This window comes from Amphibalanus amphitrite, unplaced genomic scaffold, assembly GCF_019059575.1.
Source record: "Amphibalanus amphitrite isolate SeventyFive unplaced genomic scaffold, NRLGWU_Aamphi_draft 000613F_arrow, whole genome shotgun sequence".
Classification (NCBI taxonomy): domain Eukaryota; kingdom Metazoa; phylum Arthropoda; class Thecostraca; order Balanomorpha; family Balanidae; genus Amphibalanus; species Amphibalanus amphitrite.
The window spans coordinates 234,976-255,919 of record NW_024882107.1 but is presented as its reverse complement, the minus strand read 5'-3'; the positions used below and the strand labels follow the sequence as shown (position 1 = coordinate 255,919).

Genomic DNA, 20,944 nt, shown 5'->3' with positions numbered 1-20,944 from the left:
GGGTGGAGCGGGGAGCGGGAGGGGCGGAGCGGGGAGCAGGAGGGGTGGAGCGGGGAGCGGGAGGGGTGGAGCGGGGAGCGGGAGGGGTGGAGCGGGGAGCAGGAGGGGTGGAGCGGGGAGCGGGAGGGGCGGAGCGGGGAGGTGCCAGGATGGAGCTGGGAGCGGGAGAGGTGGAGCGGGGAGGTGTCTGATTAAAATTCATAGAAGAGGTAGGCGTTGCCTCTGTGGTCGGCTGCCGCACGACATCTGCGCTGCAATTTTGGCAGCGGATGCTCAGCTCCCTTATTGTTGGTAGCCTGTCGACGGCGGACGACCTGACGCTGGCCACTGGAAAGGGAACACACAAATATATCAGTTAAATGATAAAATATGTAACAGTATTGAATGTTGAATGTTGAACGATCCCAAATTCAGCTGCAAAATTGTGTCTCAAATACTTCACTATAGTCACTAATGTTGACATTGTAAAAATGTCACTTTCACTTATTGTAATTGTTGCTGAATCATTCAAACAGACAAAAAGTTATGATTGAAATAGCTGTAGGGGAAGATGGGGGAACACCGCCCTTTGGGGAACACCGCCCACCCCGATATCAGAAATATAAAAAGGACTAGGGCGACAGGTGACTGTCTTTTGGCAGCGTGACGACAACAGAAGTGCAGGTATGGGCAGTACACCGCATTGGTTTAGGTGATTTGCGAGAAATTCCTAATTTTACGTTGCGTGAATACGTTTTATACTTTTTTTTCTAGCATAATAAGGAGAAGGAAACTTATCTTATTTGACAGACATTAGTCCTGAAGTAGCATTTTTTTTTTTGCCATAATTAGGACTCATCCAAGCATGACGTGCTCCTGCTCGAGCAAAATTTTTGTCGTGCTGCCATATTGAAGGATTTTTTAGAAAAATGCAGACACTTGGGTAACACCGCCCACTTGGGAAATTTGGTATTTAATAGCACATTTTGACACCTTAGCCAGGAGTGACGCATTTCAAATAAAGAAAACGTTGTTGCTATGTTTTATTTTTAGAGGATAATGAAAAATTTCGAGAGAATGAAATTTTGTAACTTTAAGTTGTCTATACATATACAAGAGTACTACATTGTACCAGGAATATAATAAAATGGTTTCCACTGTATTTTATAAATATACTAAAACACCTCGAAATTTACGATAAGAAGAACAACTTAATAGTTCAGCAATCTACAAATTCGTTGCCTGCTGAGCTCGGGCGGTGTTACCCGACCCCCACCAAACACGATTTGGCAGCACTGTAAAGACGTCTGCTGGGCGTGAAGTTTTCCCTTCACCATAGGGTTTACACACAAACTGGTCAAAGTTTGAGCCAGGATATACTAGTCTAAAAATGCAAAAAACGAACAAATTTTGGCATCAATAGATTCAGCATTTCATCGTGTGCCTCAAACCGTCCATCATTTGGCCTCAAAGGAGGTAAAAATTGTTCAAAATTGAAGTTGGATAGATGCTTTCTGAGCACATAATCTGGTAGCAATCACGTGACCTGCTATAAGCAGCTTATCGATAACTTACAAACATAATTATTGATATGCTGCTTTAAACAATATTAATCATACATTTTGAGCTTTCAGTACTTTAAATAAGGTCAAAACATCGCAAAACACAAAAGCTAATACAATAGTCACGTGGGTGTCAGGAAATGTCACAGGTGCGTCAAATTTGTGACTGGGGCTTTACTTTCAAACATCGGATCTACCTGTTTCTTATAGGTATCTTGGTGTTACCCAACGGTCGGTGTTACCCCGAAAAATATAGACATTTACTAAATGTGGAAAATAATGCAATTATGAACGACACTACAATACAACAATTGCTTAATGTGTATGTAAAATTGATGCGACAATCCAATAAAACTAAGAGATTGATCATTTGGCCAAAAATCACGTGACTAGACACTAAAGGGTTAAGGGGGTCGGTGTTCCCCCGTCTTCCCCTAACTGCAGCGATCAGGCACTTATAGAGCGTTAATTATTGCGGAGCGAGCGAAGCGAGCGTAGTCTTTCGTAGATGAACGGAAATTGCTGTGTATGAACGGCCGGCCGTGGGGGTGCTGAAACATGAATCATTCCCCCCCCCCCTCCCGGCCCGGTGCGGATTAAATGTAAATTATAGCTGTTAATAAACTGCTCTTTTAGTTAATGCTACTTGTGAAAAGTTAGTATTCTTTTAGCCCCCGCCACTAATGACGGTACACAAAATTAGAGGACGACGCATTCTGACAGGCATTGTGGCATGTGTAGGCATACGAAGACGCTCACTTCTGTAAAAGATTCTCGCCAGGGCTTGCAGCTTTGAGTTGCCATCGGGCTGAAGGAGTTTAGCATCCAGTTCAGCATCTCCAAACGTCGTCTGCTTGAGCGTCGTTTTAACAATGTTTTTGCGGTAACAGAGCAGAACCGCATGCCACCCTTTACCCTGGAGCTTCTGTGCCTGCAAGCAGAGTAAAATGAGCGTCAATTAGGTAGGGGAGTGTCAGCTCCAGTAGAGCCCCAGACCTTGCCCGTAGCTTCGGCCGGAGCAAGAGTGCCGGAGCTAGCCCGAGTGGAACCAGTTACGGCATTAGACTTATTTTGCTGGTTGGGTAATGGCCAAGAAAAATTTATGTAAAATTTATACTTACATTCCATTCTATTTTCTTGAATATCCTATCTGTATTTTTGTCGGACATTTTGCGTCCGATGTCTTGGGCCTTGCGTTGTCGAGCAAGCGCCCTTTCTTTTATTATTGCTCTGAGGTCGCGCCCACAGCCACGGCAGCGCCGGCTGTTTCCGTGTCTGGGCTCCCCACAGGCGCATACACTTGTGCGAGTCATTATACCTGAAAAAGAGTATTATCAATTATTTTGTTGTGCCTGTCCACAAGCTGTTTTAACGCATTTTCTTCCACCATGTAGTGCATAGTGAGGCAATGCTCCACAGGAAAACGGCAATCAATTGGAAAATGATTGTCGATTCAGATTAAAAAGGTGCATCCTCTTAATGTGCATCGCTTATCATCAGAAAACAGCACACATACACACGTTTAGGATAAGGAACCGACCATTTTTATTAAAACTCGCATGACGTCTTACCGGGAGCATCGATAACCGAAAAAAATTATTCTGATGAGCAGAGTATGGTAGTTCTTTTGACGATTCTTCTAACCAGCTTTTCTGTAGTCAGGTAGGTCGCAAGTAGGAAAGGGTCGCTAATTAGACACCAGTTACCCTATATCTGAATTAGATTCAGATTCATATTATAACAGGCATAATATAACAGGCATTCTTATCATAGCCGATTTCACGACGTGTCATCTGGCGAAAGCACCATAGGCGTAGGAACGTTTTCGAAAGTGTGTGTGTGTGTGGGGGGGGGGGGGGGGGCAGGCTCCCAGAGGCCAAAACCTAACCTACCCCGAAAATCCAATTTCTCCTCGGATTTCGGCCACTTTGTTTTCGCAAACATGCTCAGATGAAAAAAGTCGAGACGAAAATGGTTAAAATTTCAGTCAGATTCCCGTCCATAAACTCAAACTGATGGACGCGTCCCCCTGTCCTCCGCAGCCGTCGGCGCCCATGCAAATTCTAGAGGCATCCAGAAACGTCTTTTTATTACGAGCGAGCGTGAAACGCACAAAGTGAGTCTTCAATATAGGTATATAAATCAGCATAAACGTCCCAGCTAGGCCCAGCCAGGCCTGTAACAGGGGTCTCTCCCAGATCTTGAGAACGGCTGGGCCGATTGCACCGAGTGATTTGGTATAGGGGAAGATGGGGGAACACCGCCCTTTGGGGAACACCGCCCACCCCGATATCAGAAATAAAAAGGTCTAGGGTGACAACTGAATGTCTTTTGGCAGCGTGACGACAACAGAAGTGCAGGTATGGGCAGTGCACCGCATTGGTTTAGGTGATTTGCGAGAAATTCCTAATTTTACGTTTCGTGAATACGTTTTATACTTTTTTTTCTAGCATAATAAGCAGAAGAAAAATTATATTATTTGACAGACATTAGTCCTGAAGAAGTATTTTTTGCGATTATTACGACCCATCCAAGCATTACGTGCTCCTGCTCGAGCGAAATTTTTGTAGTGCTGCCATATTGAAGGATTTTTTTTTAGAAAAATGCAGACACTTGGGTAACACCGCGCACTTGGGAAACTTGGTATAGCACATTGTGACACCTAGCCCAGAATTGGCGCATTTCAAATAAAGAAAGAACGTTGTTGCTATGTTTCCTTTTTAGAAAATAATAAAAATTATCGAGAAAATGAAATTTTGGTACTTAAAGTCGTCTAGTTATATAAATGAGTAGTACATTGTACCAGGGATATTATAAAACCGTTTCCACTGTAGGTACCTATTTTATAAATTTACTTAAACGCCTCGAAATTTACGATAAAAAGACCAACATAATAGTCCAGCAATCTGCAAATCTCGTTGCCTGCTGAGCTCGGGCGGTGTTACCCAACGGTCGGTGTCCCCGAAAAATGTAGACATTTACTAGATGTGACATGTGTGTAAAATTGATGCGACAATCCAATGAAACTGAGAGATTGATCATTTGGCCAAAAATTAGGTACGTGACTAGACCCTAAAAGGTTAAGGGGGTATGTGTTCCCCCGTCTTCCCCTACCGATAGGGACCGGTTAGCAGAATGATCCGTGCACAATGCACATGCCAACTTGAGGTCATTTTTCACTTATGCACGTTCAGGGACTAATAGACAATTAGGTGTCCTGCGCTGGTGGCTGATCAGTCCGGCCGTCTTCTCCAGCCGAAACCGCTCCACCAGCATACCTTATCACCATTCCCGATCCAGGGAGAACCTAGAGCTCCTGCAGGGACGCCGCCTCCAAATACCCCTTCCCAGTCACACCCTAAAGAAAGAGTGACGCCAATACTTTGCGAAAAAAAAAACTCGACTTGTGATCAGGGCCCCACATGGAGACTACGATTGCGTCCGTATCCAGCTTACCAATGCGAGTACGGTTGACGATGCACACCATTCCGGCATTCATCTGGAGGAACACAACGAATTATTTTCTACCGTACTTTTTATTGACCAGTATAACGCCTTTTGGGGCGACCAACGGAGCGACCGAGAGGGTGGGCGTTGCACGTGCGATTTTTTTTTTGGGGGGGGGGGGTACCTCCAACTGACTTGTGCATGGCACCTTACTAACCGGTCTCTAGCGATGTGCCAAATTTTAGCACAATCGGCCCAGCTGTTCTCGAGATCTGGAAGCGGCGCCCTGCACGTGCGCACGTGCAAAATGGGTCCCAACTGGCTTGTGCACGGCACCCTACTAACTGGTCTCTAACCGTGTACCAAATTTGAGCGCCATCGGTCCAGCCGTTCTCGAGATCTGGAAACGACCCCTGCACGTGCGCACGTGCAGCAGCACCCCAACTCTGGCACATGGATATGCAGTGCCTAGTGGGTGCCTACCTACATGCCAACTTTCAGCGCAATCGGCCAAGTAGTTACCGAGATATTGCAACAATTCCAAAACTGACACCTCTTCGTTTTGCACGTGGCACGTGCATAAGGGGTCACCCACATGCATCGGGAATAGTCCAATACTAGGTAGAAGGAATGAAGCTACCCTACACAAATTACCGCGTGTAAATCGGTCAAGTGGTTGCTGAGATATAAGCCTCGCAAAAGCGTCCGCACGGCCGGCCGGCCGCTCATACTCAGAAATTCCGTTAATCTAAGGAAAGGCTCCGCTTGCTTCGCTCGCTCCGTAATTATGTTGTTTTACTATATTTTGCTTTGTTTGTACCAGTATAGCGCCTTTTGGGGCGACTAACGGAGCGAGCGAGAGGGTGAGCCTTGCATGTGCGAAATTTCGAGGTGGTACCTCCAACTGACTTGTGCACGGCACCCTACTAACCGGTCTCTAGCGATGTGCCGAATTTGAACACAATCGGCCCAGCCGTTCTCGAGATCTGGAAGCGGCACCCTGCACGTGCGCACGTGCAGAATGGGTCCCAACTGACTTGTGCACGGCACCCTACTAACTGGTCCCTAACCGTGTACCAAGTTTGAGCGCCATCGGTCCAGCCGTTCTCGAGATCTGGAAACGACCCCTGCACGTGCGCACGTGCAGCAGCACCCCAACTCTGGCACATGGATATGCAGTGCCTAGTGGGTGCCTACCTACATGCCAACTTTCAGCGCAATCGGCCAAGTAGTTACCGAGATATTGCAACAATTACAAAACTGACACCTCTTCGTTTTGCGCGTGGCACGTGCATAAGGGGTCACCCACATGCATCGGGAATAGTCCAATACTTGGTAGAAGGAATGAAGCTAACCTACAAAAATTACCGCGTGTAAATCGGTCAAGTGGTTGCTGAGATATAAGCCTCGCAAAAGCGTCCGCACGGCCGGCCGGCCGCTCATACTCAGAAATTTCCGTTAATCTTAGGAAAGACTACGCTCGCTTCGCTCGCTCCGTAACACCAGTATAACGCCTTCTGGGGCGACTAACGGAGCGAGCGAGAGGGGGCAAAGGGACCCCTGCCGACCCTGGGGGGCCTGGAACTTACATAGGGACCCATTACCATACCGTCCTCAAAGGCCGGTATGGGCCCCGCCGCCCCAGAGGCCGATGTGGGTCCTCAAAGGTCAGGGCGTGACGCCCAAAGGTAAGTCTTATGTCCCCAGAGCATGGACCCTTAGAGGTCAGTGTGGGGCCCTAAAAGACCAGAATGGGCCGGCGTTGGACCCCAAAGGCCAGCAGAGGGCCCTCAAAGGCCAAGATGGGCCCTCAGAGGATGCGGCCCTTAGAGGCCGGCATCGGGTCTTCAGAATCCAATGCGGGGCCCTCAGAGGCTAATGTGGGGCCCTAAAAGACCGGCGTGGGCCGGCATTGGACCCCAGAGACCAGCGGAGGGTTCTCAAAGGCCAAGATGGGCCCTCATAGGCCGATGCGGGCCCTTAGAGCCCTGCATCGGGTCTTCAGAATTCAGTGCGGGCTCTCAGAGGCACTTAAAGGCTAGTCTTAGGACCCCGGAGACAGAAATGAGGCCACCAGAGACCGGTGTGAGGCCCTCAGACGCCGGTTGGGCCCCTGAGACCGGTTTAGGGGTCCTCAAATGCCAGTGGAGGGCCCTCAGGTCAATGTGGGTCCTCAGCGGTCAATGTGGGCGCTTGACCGCCACTGATGGGCCTTTCGAGGTCAGTGTAGGACCCTCAAAGACCGGTATGGGAGCTGGGGCATTCCACGATAGATCGTACCACTTTTTCCAATTTGACACCCTCATCTTGGATTTTGACGAGAATTGGTCTCAGTGGTAATCTGAATCGACCTGTAACAATTTCAGGCTTGTCAGGTAAGTATTTTTTTAGTTATGGTGTATAACATTTTTTGGATGTTCCTTGGCAGCGCAAAGTTTGGCGGGCTGTAACTCTAGGACGGATTGAATATCGTAGAAGAATAACCGTATGCTCACTATCTTTTAACAATCCAAAATTAGCCTAAAATGAATGAATATATTTCGGAAACGTTCCTTCTTCAGTTCAAAAGTTAACTATACCTATATATACCTGTACCGTCACGGTAGGGTAAGGTGCCTAATTAGCGACCCTTTCCGATTTGCGACCTACCTCCCTACAGAACAACTGGCAGGAGAAAACGGGGTAAAAATATCGTCGAAAGGTCAGCCATACTTTGGTTATCAAATTAAATTATTTTCCGGTCGTCGATGTTTCTGGTGGGATGTTTCAGGTAAGTTTAAATAAAAATGACGAGTTTCTTATCCAAAACGTGTGTGTTTGGGCCCTCTCTGATGAAAAGCGATGCACATTAGGATGATGCACCTTTTTTATTCTTTTCGATCACTCCGCATTAAACAATCGCCAGTCAAAGCCAACCGTTGAGATTGGTAAAACCTAACATTACTTTAGCGGTGGGCTGTACGCTTCCGGTGGTGGGGTTAGTATAGCGGCCGGTCCCCTCGGCGCGTGGGAGGGGCGACCGCTGACGGCCTAGGCGTAGACGGCTTCGGTTTTCACTTCTCGCCCGGGATGATCCTTCCCCCTCCGCCCTGGCGGCCCGCCGGAGTCCGGACGGCAGCCGGCCCCAGGCCTACTGCCGTGTCGGATTCGGTTGTCGGGCAGTGAGGTGGCTCCTAAGGTTTCCTTGGAGACAATCGTGCCCGCCATCTGACTATATAAGCATCATCTGTCTGATGTAGGTATGTCTGCTGTTACAGACGGTGGTAAAAACATTACACTTCTAGTTCTTGTGAACCTCTGCCGTTTGCTTGTCTGGATTACGTGCACGTGCCTGCTCCCAAGCATAAATAATGTCATTTAATATACCTATTCAAAAACTTAACAGCGTAGAGGATATCTAGAGGAAATCCAAGGTTACTTTACTAATAAGGATATCATAGGTATGGTATCGAGGAAATCGTGGGTGCCGACGCTTTTTGAGAATTCCGGACTCTGGGACCGGGCCGGCCAGCTCAAGATTCCTTTACCAGACAACCCGGCGCGCACCGACGCCGTCAAAGCGTGGGTGACCGAGGGTTGCTGCGGGAGGTCCCCCCCCCCCCGGTACACCGCCGGCCGGGGCAGCCAAGGGGACGGCCGCGCCGCTGAGCTGACCACCGCAGATGTGTCCTTTGTGTAAAGATTCCAGGTAGCGGCGCAAACCTCGGACCCGCCACCAGGTAATACCTCATCAATCACAGTCCATACGCGGTCGGGTTGGCAATAAATGGCGCCCTACCGCTCCGGCTGGGACCCCAACGCCGGGAGCGGTCGGCTGGTCGCCGCTCCCTCCTGCCGCAGGAGCCTTGGCGCGGCGAACCCGCCACCCGCCTCGGCACCCCCGCCTGGCCGGCCGCCGGGGACGGGCCCCGGCGGCCGTCTCTCAGCGTCCGTCATTGTTGACTTTAGCCGGACGGTGAGCCCTCGAGCGAAGTACATAAATCAGCGTCGGCTCAAGACTAGACGGCGTCCCCCGACCCCCAGGCACACAACTGGGCCATGCCGCGTCTCAACCGATCAGACACATAGGCGGCGGAACGGGGGGGGGGGGGGGCACCGAGCCCCCCTCCTTGATTTTGGCATTTTACCATTAGCCCGATTGGCGTTGCATGGAAAGAAAGGGGCCAAAAGTCGGCAGTGCCCCCCCCCCCCCTTAATTGAAGGCGTTCCGCCACTACTGTCACCAGGGCTGCGGAGTCGGAGTTGGAGTCGATATTGGAAACCCCAGCCGGAGTCGGAGTCGGAGTCACCGAAAATCTGTCGACTCCGCAGCCCTGCCAGGTGTGCGGAGTCGGAGTCGGGAGTTGGAGTCGATCGGAGTCGGATCGGAGATGTACTTACCTACGACAACGCCGACCCGGTGACGTTCTGGACGAAATATTATAATTGAGCGTTGTATTTGTGCTTATGTGCTCCGCTGTATTGTGGTGTAAAAGTTTAACCCTCGCCGGACCTATCGGTTTTCTACATACGCGCCGGCCGAGGGGGGGGGGGGGGCGTGTACGACCCCCCTCGCCGTTTCGCAGTTCAGTTCAGTTCAGCGTATTTGTCATATTCCTCCATACATTCGAGGCTTTTCACATGACACGTCAGTTCAATGGTAAAGGTAAGAAACAGTATAAAAAAACGGGGTTATGCTATGCTAAAAACCACATATGCTAGAAGATCACATATCGAGCAGCACTCGTTCCAATGCTCTGGTGGAGCTGGTGGTGGAGCCCCTGGTGGAGGTAGCGCATCGCGGAAAAAACGAGCATGTGCGCCGTTTCAAGACGCAGAGATTGATACCCGATTTTAAGGTTCTAGGTCAACCGGTGACCTTTGTTGAAGTCAGGTCAAGCGCCCAAAGGTACGGTTCGGTTTTTGGTGAATAACTTCGCTAAAAACGGTCGCAGAGCCGCGATTTTGGCAGCGTCGTGTTCGCCTTGCTCAGGCGCGTTGAATTATATACCTACTTTTTGTTTGGGTGAGGTCACCTTAGAATGTTGACCTCGGGTCACGGTCAGGTCAGCGCCCCCAGGTCACGAAGTTGGTCAAAGGAGGTCATATCGCATATCATACGATTCGGCAGGTCTTCCTGAGTCCATTGGTGGCTTTCCCGACTTGCTAGCTTAATTTGATCGGAAGTTCTGGACGAAAAACTAATATGACCCTAATGACGTCATAAATAACGTCATGCAAGTTCAAAATTGCAAGTGACGAATGGAGCCTTGCAAGGAGTGCATAAAATCAGGATTCTGTGTGCTTGAGATAGTTGGAGATCGTTCCCGGCGCCAGAAAAGCAGTTTTCATTTTTCCCCATTGACTTATAATGGCGAGATCACCAAAATGACCTGACCTTAGGTATATGACCTTAAGAAAAAAACCGAGATATACAAGTTGTGAGAATCCTAATGGATACTATCAAATGGATAATTAAACTAGGTCCTGCAAATTTCATTTCCCTGTGAAAGCTCCTCTGGCAGTGAGGGCGTTGCGAAGTTGCGACATCTGAAGACCGTGCAGAGGTTCACTCATGACGTCATATGTCATTGACCTGACCTGACCCGAAAATGCAGTTGATGTCAAAAGATCCGGCTTGAATAAAGGGTCAGGTATGCCAAGTTTCGGCTCTCTATCGCCGGCGTGTTCGGAGCTATCGCGGAAAAAATCCCTATGGGGTCCCCCACGGCCGGCGAGGGTTAAGTCGCTTGTCGAATTCGAGCGCATTGTTTTGCAACTTTTATTCATCGTGACTGTTCGTTTTGTTTTTCAGTTTGAGTGTAGGCATGTTTCTCGAGAAACAGGGGAGTTGTAGCGAGTGAGTGGGCCACGTGGTGGCCGACGGACGGACAGAGCCGACACGGAGCGCCGCTGCGCCGGCCCGACGAGTCGGGTGTAGAGTTTCAGGTGATAAATCTGTTCTGTTTCCGGCGGAGCTGAGTCCCGTCCCGGGTCGGCGTGGCCGTCGCCTTCCGTCGGAGAGAGTCCGGCTGCAGGGTTGGTGCGATGTGCAAGTTTATTATGACACGACATTCATATATTTAAATCCGACCGTTTTCGAATCAAATAAAATACAACTTTCATCTTCAGTGACAAATCCTTCTAAATGCCATGACTTCTAAAAGACAACGAGTCTGCAGACCGCCTGGCAGCGGAGGCCGCTACAGCATCAAACAACCATTTTCACGGACTACCAGTACACAATGAGAAATCGCCACGCCATGAGTGGATCGCTCATGATCGTAAATACATACATACATACATACACACATACAACATAAATACACATGTGATAAATCTTGAGCATATGGTCAGCTTTCACACAAGGTCACGCAAGAGTGACCGTCTGCAGACCGCCTAGCAGCGGAGGCCGCTACAGCATCAACAACCATTTTCACGGACGGCCAGTACACAATGAGACACGAACATAAACACACATGTGTGATAAAAACATACCAGGGGCAGATTCTGGAGTGAGTGACATAATGAATCTGACCACTGGATGAAACGGACAAAATTATGTTCAGCGCGATGATGTTGATATCTGTTGATACCCGAAACGGTATTCAAAGTCACGGTATCTGAATAGTCATGAACTAACGTTTTGTTATAGTCAAAGTTTTGATTTCCGTTGAAAAATTAGCTTCACATTTCATCAAATTGACGTGTTTTTTTTAATTTAAAATCCCATATCTGTTCCTCCGTGAATTTCCCAGTAAGTTGAAAAGAAACTTTAAAAGGCAGTCACTCGGTTTTTCCCATGTTTGTCTTTCTTGACTGATGGAGCAATGTCGGAACAGGCTCACAAACACACATTTGATCAGGATCGAATGACTGAACACTTTTTAAAAGTGATCTTTCGTGCTTACCGGAAATTCACGGGTGAGATGTGGGGTTTATAAAAAAAAACACGTCGAAATATGGTCACAGGTAAGTAGGGTAAGGTGCCTAATTAGCGACCCTTTCCGATTTGCGACCTACCTCCCTACAGAAAAACTGGCAGGAGAAAACGGGGTAAAAACATCGTCAAAAGGTCAGCCATACTTTGGTTATCAAATTAAATTATTTTCCAGTCGTCGATGTTTCTGGTGGGACGTTTCAGATGAGTTTAAATAAAAATGACGAGTTTCTTATCCAAAACGTGTGTGTTTGGGCCCTCTCTGACGAAAAGCGATGCACATTAGGATGATGCACCTTTTTATTCTTAATCGACATTCCTTTTTTAATTGATTGCCGTTTTCTCATAGTGAATCGCTCAACTGTGCACAGCATGGCGGCTAAAAATGTGTCGCAACTCATATTTCCTATTTGCGCCTGACATGGTAGCAATTAGCTCAAGAAGGGAAAGAAAGGGGAAAAGAGAGAAATGAAAATGAGGTGTTGCTGAAGCTTACAATGTGTGGCAGGGGATGCCAAATGTCGTCACCGACTGCAGGGGTGCCGAATTCAGTGCGGATCTCGAATATCATACAAGATAGCCCCAAAATTTGGGTTTCCGCCTTCTTTTCGCCTTCGGTGCATCACGTGATCATTTTTTACTTACGTAAATGTGTTGGATAAACGTTCCTGTTCGAGTGATTGAGTGCTTTGCGTATAGGTTACCTTTTTTTGAGATCATATTTCATCTTTTCAGGCGTCGCATTTTTTGCCATTTTTAATATTGGGAAACCCATAGACTTATTAGCGACCCTCCCCGGTCGCTAATCGGGAAGAGTTCCCTATTAGCGTTTTTTGCAATGGTTTGCCAAAATGCTCACTACAAATAAGTTAGTGAATATTGGGGCAGAAAATGACTATATTTCAATAGAAAAATGAACGATCTCTCCGAAAATCAAGCCAGTAACACAGTGGCACCTACAGAGCGTGAGCAATGACGGTTCAAATTAAGGGGGTCGCTAATTAGGCACCTTACCCTAGTCGTATTGATAGTACTGCATAATTCCAAGCAAAAACATATCTTAAAGTACAACAACATAACTACGCTGGATAGTTTCCGAAAAAAACTCTGCTGACACGATGTGGTCCGTGACACAATCTGCCCCACTCTCCCCTAGTTATAGTCATGCACGATCATAGTCACTTCTATCATACCCTTCTTTATTTTCTATCATTTTTGGGAATCCTTTTAGTTCGTGCGCCTCTGCAATGTGTGGAGAAGTTCCATCAATGTGTGTGATTTAAAATTGTGTAAAAAATAACAATAAATAAAAATTGTTTTTAAATCAATGTGTTTTAAAATTGACTCTAGGCAATTAAAAATCATGGTCTGTGGGGATTTACCCGAAATTTGCGTTGTGCACGACACCATACTAAACCGGTCGCTAGCAGTGTGCCAAGCTTCACTTCTTGCAATCGGCCCAGCAGTTCCCGAGGTCTGGAAGCGGCACCTTGCACGTACGCATGTACCAGCTTTGAGCACAATCGGCCCAGTAGTTCTCGAGATATGGAAACAACCCATGCTCGTACACGTGTAATAACACCCTGACCGAAACACATGACAATGCAATGCCTCGTAAGCGCCTCCCTATATGCCAAGGTTCGGGGAAAACACCCCAGTAATTGCCGAGTTAAAGAAATGATAATAAATTCGACGCCTCCTCTTTCTGCATTTTGCACGTGCAACCGGGGTGACCCACATGTATGCGATGTGCCAGTTTTGAGCGCAATCGGCCCAACCGTTCTCGAGATCCAGAAGTGGCACCCTGCATGTGGGCACGTGCAGCAGTACCCAAATTGGCTGATTGGCTGACGATGACGTGGCTGCATTCCTCAGCAAGGCACTCTTTACTTAACCCGCGCATGACTGGGGGGGGGGGGGGCTCTACAGAGCCCCCTCCCGTTTTTCGGCAATATCTTCTAAACCGTATCACGGATCAACACGAAACTTGCAGTACCCTCAGAGGCATTAATTTGACATTTTGTGTTAAAATTTCAACTTTCTAGCTACCCTAGTTTGGCCGGAAATGACGTCAGAGTGACATCATGTCGGCCGATTTTGATGCAAAATATTGAATTACGGCAAACGCTCTTAAGAACTTAGTCTTAAAGCTAGATCCAATTTCTTTGCGTCAGTGGACTACAAATACACGCAGCTACCAGACTGCTCTCTCGAATTGTCAAAATTTTGAAAATTTTGAAAAATATGTTTTTACAATAACAAAAAATATATTTATTGATTTTTTCAAAAAGTTTGATTTTTTAACCGGAATTTATGTAATAGAACACACCCTGATGAACAACTCTAGCAAGTTTTAGCCCAATATCTGCAAAGATAGCCAAGTTATTTGCATTATTGTCAAAATTGTACAATGATATATTTTTTTCAAAATCATTTTTTCAGTACGTTGTTGACATCGTACGGCAACATAAATGGCACCATCGTGTTCCTGAGCTCAAACTGCATCTGACAGGCATTTTTTTTTTGTTAAAAAAAATAATTTTCAAAATTTGACCTTTTCTGACCTGAAATTGACCTGACCTCCGGTAAATTCAGCTGAAAATGACCTGAAATAACAGAGACATTATTTTCGAAATCTACGTGTAAAATTGACCATAAAACATGCGTCACGTGGCCGATACATGATATACAATTTTCGTGACCTAGGATGACCTGGCCTTGACCTGAAAAATTCGAAGTAAAAGTTTAAATTGTAAACAAGCAAAAATGCCGATAATTTTTATTTTGACCTGACCTGTGACGTCATCGGTGACCTCGAGGTCAATGAAAATAGGTTTCACTCGCAGGGTTGTGCTTGACTCATGAGTCGAGTCAGAAATTTGACTCAACTCTGACTCAAATGAGTCAGATTTGAGTCGAGTCGGATAAAATGTTGAGCTGTTGAGTTGAGTCAGAGTTGAGTCGGACACAAATATTAAGGCGTTGAGTTGAGTCAGAGTTGAGTCAGTAAAATAACTTTTGACATTGAGTTGAGTCAAAAACATTTAGGAACATTAGTCAGCTGACTCAACTCATTCTAGCCTTGGTATATAGAAGGTCTCTTGTTTTGAAACACTTTTTATTAGTGTGACGTTATGGGCGCAAAATGACCTTCGCAGTCGGCGCGCCCTAAAGCCCCAATAAACAACAACAACAACAGCTGACTCATCTTTCTAGAAACAATCTACATAAGCTTTTCATTCTCCCCCTGCTTAACAACTTAGGCCTGGCCCTGCTGCAGGATTTTTTTCACCCCTCCCCCCGCTCAACAACTTTTTTATCTGAGTCAATTTTGAGTCAACTCACTTGACTCAACAAAAAATTTGAGTCAAGTTTGAGTCAACTCATATTTTCATTGAGCCGCTTGAGTCATGAGTTAAGGGAAAAAATCAGCTCCTTAATTGAGTCAGAGTTGAGTCAGGGCTTTCTGAAGTTGAATGATGAGTCGAGTCGGCAATTTTTTTTTAGTCGAGCACAACCATGTTCACTCGACAGTTTTTCAAGGGCTATCAGACGCCGTTTGAAGTTTGACGATCGGCCGAGTAGTTTCGGAGATAAGAGGGGGCTCTGGAGAGCCCCCCCCCCCCGCTTAGTCACTCGCGTTATGGAAAATACCCCAGTCATGCGCGGGTTAAGGAGCGAGAAATGGAATATCTTAGTCTAGGGTGATCGTTGGGCCGTAAAAGCTCCTGATTTGTGCTAGTCTCAGCTCAAGCTACGAAACTGCTATTCCAGTTTAAAATCCCATGTTAACCCGCGCCCCGCTGGGGTCGTGGATTTCCACGCCCTGGGGGGAGGGGTCACAGGTGCATTTTTCCGATTCAGTGTGTCATGTTTGCCTATGAAACGATGTTTGCGAGGGTTTTGAACATTATTCGTCCAAAAGAGGCGCATTTCAATTTTCTCCCATTGATTTATAATTGAGAATTCGCAAAATTGACCTGACCCTGGGTCACCGATATCGAAAATCCGAGATATACAGTTTGTACATACTGTTACTCTTATCAATCGCTGAAAGTTTCAAGGCGATCGTTCAGTCGGTGTAGCTATGACTAGGATGGAAACTTTTTTTGAGGTGAGGTCACTTGACCTGACCTGGTGACCTGACCTTGAGAGCCCTGGGTCTGAAACTGGAAAAAGAGCTCTGTATATAGAGTGCATCCCTTAGAGGCAAGAAAAAAGATCTAGTTGAAATGTAAGCTTTTTTTTAATAATTCCAATCAATTGAAAGGATATTTTTTTCCATTTTTGACTCTTGCTTTAATTCATCTGGGAATAATTATTGAAATGTGCAGTAGATTGCCTACATCATTCTCCATCTTTTGGATTTTGGAGTTAGAGTTCCACCTAAATACCTACATTGTTTGGCGTATTAATAGTATTCCTGTAATCTCTATACCCCTTTAAATGATTAATTATGCATGTGCTATTTATCATATCAGAAAATATGAGCGTTTCAGGGCGTAGTTTAGCATGTTATCTCACTGTGGTGGCAAAAGCCTCCGCAGTTGCGGATGGTGCCTACCCAGTAACAGCCATTTCCCTCCCCAGTTAATGCCATCCATTCGATGAACATTGCCACTCCGACAGCGCCCCTGAAGTAATAAGCCACACAACTGTTCACGGCACACAACTGAGTGTGCTGAAGGCTTGAATTTTTCATTAAGATTCTTTCAAGCCACGCTTTTCTACTAGCTTAGGGTCTTTGAGGAAGTGATGACCCCAGTGTGCAACCTAACGAACAACACAGTCCCATTACCTATGCGTTCAAAGTTCAGGCGCTATTCTTATAAGAAATATCTTTACAAAGCCAAAGCATATGCTGACAACGCACCAAATTAAATCTAACCAGTATAACGCCTTTTGGGGCGACTAACAGAGCGAGCGAGAGGGTGAGCCTTGCACGTGCGAAATTTCGACGGGGTACCTCCAGCTGACTTGTGCACGGCACCCTACTAACCGGTCTTTAGCGATGTGCCAAATTTCAGCACAATCGGCCCAGCCGTTCTCGAGATCTAGAAGCGGCACCCTGCACGTGCGCACGTGCAAAATGGGTCTCAACTGACTTTTGCACGGCACCCTAGTCCTACTAACCGGTCCCTAATCATGTGCCAAATTTGAGCGCCATCGGTCCAGCCGTTCTCGAGATCTGGAATCGACCCCTGCACGTGCGCACGTGCAGCAGCACCCCAATTCTGGCACATGGATATGCATTGCCTAGTGGGTGCCTACCTACATGCCAACTTTCAGCGCAATCGGCCAAGTAGTTACCGAGATATTGCAACAATTACAAAACTGACACCTCTTCGTTTTGCGCGTGGCACGTGCATAAGGGGTCACCCACATGCATCGGGAATAGTCCAATACTTGGTAGAAGGAATGAAGCTACCCTACAAAAATTACCCCGTGTAAATCGGTCAAGTGGTTGCTGAGATATAAGCCTCGCAAAAGCGTCCGCACGGCCGGTCGGCCGGCCGGCCGCTCATACTCAGAAATTTTCGTTTATCTAAGGAAAGACTACGCTCGCTTCGCTCGCTCCGTAATCAACGACTATTCGTTCCCCTATTCACCCCCCCCCCATCCCACCCCGACACCTCAACCTTCAAATGCCAGCCGCCATGCTCCCGAGTCCCGATCGGCCCTTGCGACATGAGCGCCCCTAGCGGCGAAAATAACGCGTCACCTCCCATTGATGTGTGATAAGGTGTGCCAAAAACGGCGTCGCCGTTTTTTGAGATATTCGCGAAAAACCACAGGCGGTTCAAACACCCCCCCCCCCCCAGGGCGCGGGTTAAAATTGAACTATTTACTTTCCCCTGCAGGCAAAACCGTTGACGGTAGGTCAAATTTGAGATAATTACTCAGATAGAGCGTTGAAAGGGTACGTATCAAATGCGCGCTTTTCCATCCGCCCGCGGCGCTGTAACTCTACTAGTGTCCATTTGTTTAAAATTGTCTAAATTTTACGGAGAAATCGGCGAATTTTGGCCAATGACCCCGTATCGCTACGTGGCCCAGGAGCCGAGTTAGAAGGCGGTGTTTTAACACCCCAACCCCCCCAGCAGGGCGTGGAAATCCATGACCCCCAGCGGGGCGCGGGTTAAAGGCTGAGGGTGACAGGCTGGAAAGTCCGCCAGAGTGATCTTCGCTTGTGCATGAGCCATGATGGTGAAGCCAGGCTGTATACCGCCTGATGAGAGCGGCTTGTTCCTTTGACAACTGGCAACTAATGTTGCAATTTATACATATGCCAAAAAGGTATAATCTTTATCTAAGTTCAAACACTGAAGCTATGGGAGTACAAACTTTCCAAATACTAGCTGGCTTGTACACCCGTTGTTTACAAGGAAGCACTCGATTCTAAAAAGAAAGCTCGTAGGCCGGAAAGAACACCATCAGAAGGGTGTACCAATTCGTACCTCGTGCTTGGGGTTCCTAACGGCGGACGCTCCGAGATGGGTGTAGCCAGGAGATTGTCTATCTGGCCGACCTGTTCGTTCATGTACAGGCGTAGATCACTCCGGCGGGCTTCCAGCCTGTCTCCCTCAGCCTTCAAGATGTCGATTTCCTCTTTTGTGCGCGATAGACGCATGAACAGATCACACACCAAGCGTTTTTTACGGAGATCTGGCTCATCTCCGTTCGCTGCTTCCCATGTAATCTGCCCGGTTATGCAGTCACCTACCGAGACCGATGTGCCGGTGAGCTCCTCATATCTGATGAGAAGCCGCGACAGCCTGCTACTCTCATCGCGCCTAAGGCGACGAAGGCGAGTCCGGGCTTTCGACGTGTCGGCATCACGGCTTATCATCTTCGTCTTGGCCTGTATGCTGGCGCTGAGGAGCTCTATCGAGTCTCGAAGCTGTTGGACGTTGACGTTGGAGGACCTCGCACTGCTCTCGAGAGACCTTGCCAGAGTGCGAAGCTCCCCAACGTATCGGCTAAGAGACTCGCGGTCAATCGTGAATCGGGCTAGGGCACCCTCCAGCTCTTCTTCAAGGTCCCTCGCCTGCTTTTCCATCCGCTGAAGTCGCTCGGTGAGCTCCCGCGACAGTCGTTCTCGCCTCCGTGCATTCCAGTAGAGGATCTGGTCGGTTAATTCGTCGACCCTCTGAGCCCTCGACATGTGTTTCGTTGTGTTGCCGGCTCTACTCAGGTGGGCGTTGGCGATCTCTGTGGTCTCCATGACCGACCATCCAGAGCCCTCTTGCCAGAAGCCACCGTAAGTAATCTGGAATATGAGATGCAGCTGAACACATACATATTTACTATCCATGACGTCACCAACTAAGCAAGTGCGCGTCAACTAAGAAAGTGGCTGCTGTTAGTTCGTATATTTGTTTGCGCGTTGATAAGCTGACTACGCATTTAAGAACAGGGAGTAAATCGGCATCTTTTAGAGGAACGATTTATCGAAAATTCACGGAAATTTTACATTACATCTTTAAATGGACCCTGACACAAAGTCAGTGAATTGGCATACAAGTAATGTACCGCAGTTTAAAAAGGGCAAAATTTCTATAAATTTTTAGAAAAAAAAAATTAAGTGACCATCCCACCTTAACATTAGTCCTGAGTTCAGATAGCCAAATTGGGGTCCCTGGCTCGCACATACCGGTGTGGACACTCACAACATCGAGAAAGGCTTTAATTCCGAGATATTTAATTTCAAAGTTTTAGCACATTTGATTCAGAGGGGCTAATGCATTTAAATGCCCCCTCTGAATTTGTGACGTAAGCGCCTATCTAGCGATTTTTAAATCTTATACTAACAGCTTTGTGAAGCAGTGGTGGTATATGCTATTTGCGCGCAACATCTGCCGCAAGTGCCGCACTCTAAAGATGCCAAATTATTGCTTCCAAATGACGTCGTAGGAACAGCGGAGGCCTCAAAAAGTTAACAAAAGTTAATGTGTAAAAATCATGAAAACTGGTGAATATGTTTTGTTAAATTTTGGTAGATATTCGTTTTTTGCTCTTTCTGAACCGAACGTGCTCTTTCTGGTGAGCACGCTCGGTTCTGGTGAGCACTTTTTTAAGGTGGGAGGGTCCCTTTAACCCCTATGTAGACATAAAACTTTTATTTCTGTTAATTTTTTTCGGGGCCTCCGCCGTTTCTCTGACGTCAATCGGAAGTCATTATTAAGCACCTGTAAAGCTCGGCAAATGTTGCGCGCAATTAAGTATATACAAGCACAAACATAAGTATCTTTTACCAAGGTTTTGGAAAATCGCAAGATCTGCGCTGACGTCGCAAATGCTAAGAGGGCATTCAAATGCATTAGACGGCACCATCAATGCACCAGAAGTCAGTTAGAGGTCTGTATTTGCACTTTCGCACGTGCGGGGCTCACTGACATTGCAATCTCTTGCCCCAAAAGGCGAAAAGGGAGGTAAACTCTTTACTCGTCATTTATAATATACTACTATAGGTGCCCAGCATTACGCGCAGCGTAATATAAATCCAGTTTCATTGAAATCGGCCCAGTAGCGGCTGAGTTATTGCAAGAGTTAATTTGGCAATTCCTCTAAGCCGGCAGTGCCCTGCGAACGGTGTTCATTGTCAAAGTTCAATGACCTTTTGGCTCTGATGCTTTTCGCTCAGTTTTTGCAGCGAACAACCTGAGCCTAAAGCACGTGCTCTCTGCTCGGCGCCGGCCGCAGCCCAAAATGCGGCAAAGATACGCCCGCCACATGCACACCGCTGAACCCACCCCCTCCAAAATTTAATACAAGAAACAGATGCCCGCGTCCGACTTACGTCGAAAATTTCACCCTCGTAGCCCGCACCGTTTCGGAGCAATAGCCCGCCAAGCGTGACTGACGCGTTACATACATACATGCAAACGTACAGACGTTTTGATTTTTATACAGGGTAATACTGTATGTTTGGTACTAAACGACAGGTAGCTAATGCTCTGTACGATTAATGTCAACTATGCGAATTTTTGTCCGCATCTATCTCCATGGGAATTATAGCAATCTGAATCAATTAACA

The 20,944-nt window shown here is 47.1% G+C and overlaps 2 protein-coding genes across 3 annotated transcripts in view; both read right to left on the bottom strand.

The window, feature by feature from the left end:
* Positions 1 to 20,944, bottom strand: part of LOC122363276 (multidrug resistance-associated protein 1-like) — a 107,299-nt gene that overhangs the window by 64,327 nt on the left and 22,028 nt on the right. The gene's annotated exons all lie outside the window — the stretch shown is intronic.
* LOC122363277 overlaps positions 2,338 to 20,944 on the bottom strand; it is a 33,480-nt gene continuing 14,873 nt past the window's right edge. The window contains exons 9-10 of one of the 2 annotated variants that reach the window (XM_043332357.1): positions 2,663 to 2,859; positions 2,338 to 2,472 (exon numbers count right to left, since the gene is read on the bottom strand). In XM_043332357.1, coding sequence (XP_043188292.1) covers positions 2,854 to 2,859 — 6 coding nt within the window. In that variant the 3' untranslated portion in view covers positions 2,338 to 2,472; positions 2,663 to 2,853. Of the gene's footprint in view, positions 2,473 to 2,662; positions 2,860 to 17,537; positions 19,178 to 20,944 lie in introns of those variants that run through there. The other variant, XM_043332355.1, reaches the window with a different exon arrangement.